The sequence below is a fragment of the Olea europaea genome, chromosome 12 (genome assembly GCF_002742605.1).
Source record: "Olea europaea var. sylvestris chromosome 12, O_europaea_v1, whole genome shotgun sequence".
In the NCBI taxonomy this organism is placed as follows: domain Eukaryota; kingdom Viridiplantae; phylum Streptophyta; class Magnoliopsida; order Lamiales; family Oleaceae; genus Olea; species Olea europaea.
The window spans coordinates 11,343,265-11,348,627 of NC_036248.1; the positions used below are offsets into that span (position 1 = coordinate 11,343,265).

The following is a 5,363-nucleotide window of genomic DNA, read 5'->3' on the forward strand; positions in this document are numbered from 1 at the left end:
AAGCCTGATACAGCGTCTTTGGGTCCTTACCATCATGAAGAGGACCACTAAAAGGCAATGGAAAAGCATAAGCATCGAGCACTACTTCACTTTTTAAAACGATCGGGAAAACCAATCGAGGACTACGTTAATGCATTAGCGGAAGTGGTGGATGATTTGAATGATGCATATGATCAATTGGATTCCAAATGGCGACTAGGAACTGAAGAATTTTTGAAGTTGATGATCCTTGATGGTTGTTTCATTTTGGAAATAATGCGCACTTGCGCTCCGGTTTTTAATGACTACGATCCCAATGATCCCATCTTCAGCGATCATGGAAGGCTTTACATTGTGCCATACCTCAAACGCGACATGTTGAAGCTTGAAAATCAGTTGCCTCTGCTGGTTCTTGAGAAGCTAGTTGAGGTCAATATTCGTAGCATTTGTTTTATTTAAGTCTATTTCTAACTAATGCATGATTTATTTTTTATTCAGAGAGAAGATGGGATTGTGATTAGGCTCATTCTCAACTTCTTTGATCAAAAACGTGTTGGAAACATGGGAAAATGCCTACACATTTTAGATGTATATCGGAAGAGCTTATTGGAAGAACCTGACAAGAACGTTGACCATAAAGTTCACCAAGGTGAAGACGAGATCATCCGGTCTGCTACCGAGCTTAACGAAGCTGGTATCCAAATCCAGAAAAGTGAAACAAAAAGCCTAAAAGATATCTCGTTCCATAGAGGGGTGCTCAAGCTTCCACCAATAATGGTCGATGATACTACTGAATCAATATATCTAAATCTAATAGCATTTGAGCGACTTCACGTCAATGCAGGGAATGAGGTGACTTCCTACATCTTTTTCATGGACAACATCATCGACAGTGCTGGAGACGTTAGCCTCCTGCACTCGAGTGGCATCATCCAGCATGCTATTGGCAGCGACAAAGCTGTTGCTGAATTATTCAATTCTCTATCCAAGGATGTTACGCTAGATCCTGAGAACAGATTAGCAAAAGTGCATAACAGTGTCAGTTACTACTGCAAGAAGCCATGGAATGCATGGCGGGCTGATATCATGCACAACTATTTTAGAAATCCATGGTCTATTCTTTCGGTCATTGCAGCAATATTTCTTTTTGCTCTAACCACAATTCAGACGGTATACAGCGTCTTAAGTTACGCCAATTCCTCATCCAAATAATCCCTGTACATGGCAACCTCATTCTCAAGGAATTAACCCTCGGCTTTCAGATCACAATTTATTTTCTCGACTTTCTTTGTTTTGCTTTTTGTTCGATTGATCAATTGAATAATATATTTTGCCTGCAGTTTTCCAGCCTTCGTTATACAATTTTTCCCTGCCTGCTGTTGAACCACACTGGTGTTTTTAGATAACACAAGTCTACCTAATAGACCGAGGGATAATTTTAGGATAAAATTTCTCTCTTATATGAGTTCTACTGTTGCATCAACGACTATAAATCTTTCGATATTTGTTTTTCACATTCTTAAGATTACTGTTCTAGAAAATAAGTTTAGACTTGTATTCTAGAAAGCCAAGTTTTATTAGTAAACACTAACTTTAAGAATCATGTTTGACAAAATAAGTAAAATAAAAGCAAAACTCACTTTTAAGGGTGGTTAAGCACGTTAATAGATCATTCTAGGTGTAATTCTGGAGGTAAGATAATATTCCCTACCTATTGGGTTTTACGTGGACGCGACAGTGCTTACTGAGAAAAAAAATGAGGCACACACACTGAGAAATTGAGGGAAGAAGCATTGCTTCGCTTCCAATTTTTGTCTTTTTGGTTTTCCAATGTAGGACAACTTTTTTAGACATTCATCGTGTTTTCACATAAAGGATGTTAGAAAACAAGTCAATCTGCAATAACTTCGGAGATATAACTTATACCACTTGTTATGAATATTAAAGCTTATTGACCTCGTTTTTCACAATGGCCCGTGGACAACAAATTTCAGTCCACTAGCGTCCATGCAAGCAAATTCTAGCATATTTTGACAGGAGATACGTTCGGAGATGATCCTGTGTCCAATCCCGAAATTCGTTCGATACATATGACCAGCCCACGAGCGTAGGAGTTCCCTCCTTCAAGGAGTCAAGTTCGAGGGAACCGAGTCAAAGAGCCGAACAAGAAAAATGGATACCAACCCGGACTTGCTAGAGAGCTACCTGGACTGGAGTCTGTCATGGACGTGGGAGATGCTCTACGACACAAGATGAAAACGTTCGAACACCGATTATGTCATCAAGTATGATGGAAACAAACGATCAATCATAAATAACTCCACCGAAATAGAAAGAATCCAAACTCAAGCTTATAAAAATGAAATAAGCTCCGGATAATGACGTGTCATGTTCAAGAGCAAAGTTGAGGTCTTACCTCCCACAAGATCCTATAAAGAATAAGCTTTACTAAAAGGCATCAAAAAATTAAATCTATTATATAATACTAAGAGTTTGAGGTGTTATAGTTTATCCCTTAAAATATAGCTAACAAAAAATTTGAAATTTATAAACTCCATATGTCCACATGCGATGAAAACTCTAAAATAAAATACTTTATAATTTAAAAATGTTATCCATTGCAAAAACGTGTCCTATATGGAGAAATAAAATACTGAGATTGATTGATATGAATATATAAATTGCAAATAGTTCCTATGATGACGAGAAAAATACAAAAAGTGCAGTCCATTAGACGATTATCGATAACTCATTTTTTTCATATATATTTTATTTATATTACTTAATAAAAGTTAATTCATACAATTAAATGCTATTAGGAATCCTTATTTACGTGACATTATCTTCACTATAACATTTTGTTGTTCTTTCTCTGATTGTCAAAACTACATCATTCGATTCCAAAAACTACTGTCAAGTAAGATATATACCATGTCAGTTGCTTCCATTTCAATATTGTCGAAAAACAAGCTATATTTATTACGTCTCGTATTTGAAGCTCCCAGTGAAGCCACGTGGAGCCCAAGTGAAAGTCACATCGAAGTCACGTAAAGGCAATACATCTAAAAGCCGACGAGATCAAAATCCGAAGTTCTTTGTTGAAACACTCTTTCATCTGGCCAATCCTATATTCATTCATTAGGTGATGGAATGTGTTACAACACCTACATACTATATTGCACTTAATGGGAGCATCCATGATTTCATCAAAGGAAAGAAAGGTGGTCATCAAGGTGACCCCCTCTCTCCATTCTTATGAATTCAACTTCCATCCTAAATGTGCAACTCTAAGGATCACGCACTTGACATTCATGAATGAGTTAATGTTATTTGCTAGAGAGGATATTATATCAGTTGGTATCTTAATGAATTGCTTAATTAGCTTTCGTGATATGTCGGGACTTAAAATGAATATGGACAAGTCTCGCTTGTACACTACGGGAGTTCATGGGAAAGAGTTGGAGGATATTCTTGCATGAACAAACATCCCAAAGGGTGCCCTGCCATTTTGCTACTTGGGTATCCCACTTGTAGTGGGAAAAATCAAAGATTAGCACCTATGACTCCTTCATTAACAAGATTTCATTCTATATTGGTGCACGATCAAGAGCTTCATTGTAATATGCGGGGAGAGCAGAGCTTGTGAGATCCATTCTTCAAGATGTGAAATGCTCTTGGTTATCCATATTTCCTATACCGATGCCTCCAAAGTCATTGGTCTTTGCCTAAACTTCCTATGGGGATACAAAAAACCATTAGTGGCTTGGAACAATATTTGCTTACCAAAGCATGAAAGAGGGCCTGGATTTAGAGATATTAAAAGTTGGGATTTGTGCTACTCTAAAAAACACTTTAGAACATCCATAGTAAAAATGATACCTTTGGATTAAATGGTCAATCAATTGCACATTCGTGGGACGAACGTTCGGGAATGCATGGTGAGAAACGACAACTCTCCCCTACTTAAAAAGTGTCAAAAATTAGGGACAACAGTATAGGACCCGTACAGTGCGTTCAGGCTGGAATACTAAAGCTGATTGAATGGCCAGTGACGAACATATTCTGCATCAAGGCAACTTATGAATTTTTTCAGGCCGAAGGGTATTATGGCAGTTTGGGCACCTACTGTTCGGAATGCTGCCATCATCCTGAAGTATGCTTTCATCCTTCAGTTAGGAGTTCAGTCCATATTATTAACTAGAGACAAGTTACAACAAGAACTGCATCTTTTGTGGAGAGACAGAAGAAATTGCACAACACTTCTTTTTTTCTTGTACATTCAGTAACTCAATTTGGGGGCAGATTCACAATTGGCTGGCCATTATATATAATTTGTCTACTTTATCAAGCTCATTGAAATGGATAAAAAAGGAAGCTCAAGGAATGACTTGGCAAGGTAAAGTCAAGGAGAATTGCTATCGCTACAACCGTTTATCACCTATGGATGGCATGGAATAAGACAATTTTTGAGAATCTAAGGCCACAAGTTGATTGCATTGTAAGACTGATTAAAATATACGTATATAAAGTTGTGATTTCTTGGAATCTCCATGTTTTAATTTTTATTTTAAGCCCTTAGCATTGGATCCAAAACATATGTATACAAAGTTATAATTTTTTTGTATCTCCATTTTTAAATTCATTTTAAGCCCTTAGCATTGGGTCCCTAACTATTATCGTTTGTACATCTTTTATTTTGTTTTGCCAAGTACTTGTAATTGTCACTTCAATTTTATTTGTCCAGGCATGCCCGGTATATATGTATATGAGTTTTGATCAAAAGAATCTTACATTTACCGATAAAAAAATAAATAAATAAAAGGGGGCCACATCTCAACACTGTTGCCACTTCTGCATCCTTCAAAAAATACCTTCCTAGGATTCTTTTGCATATGCTGCTAAAAAATGCTCTCCTCACTGCGAATTATGTCTTCTGCGCCAATAAATCCTTTCTTGTCATATGTGGCTGCATTCGAATTAAGTCTTAGCTCCCCTTCAATCCTCGTACCTGCTCTTGGTCTTCGACTAGCCCCTGCCGTGATACTGTCTCATTGCATCAGTAATTTCCTTTAGAGTGCATTTGATTGTGAGCATACAATTTTTATGGAAGGAAAACAAATTGTAAACAATTCAATTATCTAAAACTTGTTTGTATGGAAATTATTAATTTAATGTATTTGAATGATTTAGTTTTCAACCTAGAAAATATGATACTTGTCTATTTTTTATTGGTGGGTAAATAAAGAGAGTGGATAGATGAGTGAGAGAAAGAGAGTGTGAATTACTTGAAAAATAAAAACTACATATTCCTAAAGAAAATATACTTCTTATTTTTTAGGAAAATATAGTGTCATGTAAACAAAAGTTGAAAAATACTTTTCATG

General features: G+C 36.5%; 2 protein-coding genes across 2 annotated transcripts in view; one reads left to right on the forward strand and one right to left on the reverse strand.

Annotated features, from left to right (window-relative positions):
* The first annotated feature begins 21 nt into the window (after positions 1-21).
* LOC111406968 (UPF0481 protein At3g47200-like) lies at positions 22-1,314 on the forward strand. The gene is made up of 2 exons (XM_023036317.1): positions 22-408; positions 478-1,314. The coding sequence occupies exons 1-2, from the start codon at positions 58-60 to the stop codon at positions 1,189-1,191; spliced, it is 1,065 nt and encodes a 354-aa protein (XP_022892085.1). The 5' UTR covers positions 22-57; the 3' UTR covers positions 1,192-1,314.
* Positions 1,315-4,877: 3,563 nt separating this feature from the next.
* The window catches only part of LOC111406589 (S-type anion channel SLAH3-like), a 5,518-nt gene continuing 5,032 nt past the window's right edge, over positions 4,878-5,363 (reverse strand). The window contains exon 5 of the mRNA XM_023035981.1: positions 4,878-5,022. Coding sequence (XP_022891749.1) covers positions 4,878-5,022 — 145 coding nt within the window. The remainder of the gene's footprint in view (positions 5,023-5,363) is intronic.

Bases quoted from the DNA above. Each gene is read 5' to 3' on its own strand.
- LOC111406968 (XM_023036317.1), top strand. From the start codon at position 58: ATGGAAAAGCATAAGCATCGAGCACTACTTCACTTTTTAAAACGATCG. The intron at 409-477 runs GTCAATATTCGT...TTTTTTATTCAG, and splicing joins TTCTTGAGAAGCTAGTTGAG to AGAGAAGATGGGATTGTGAT.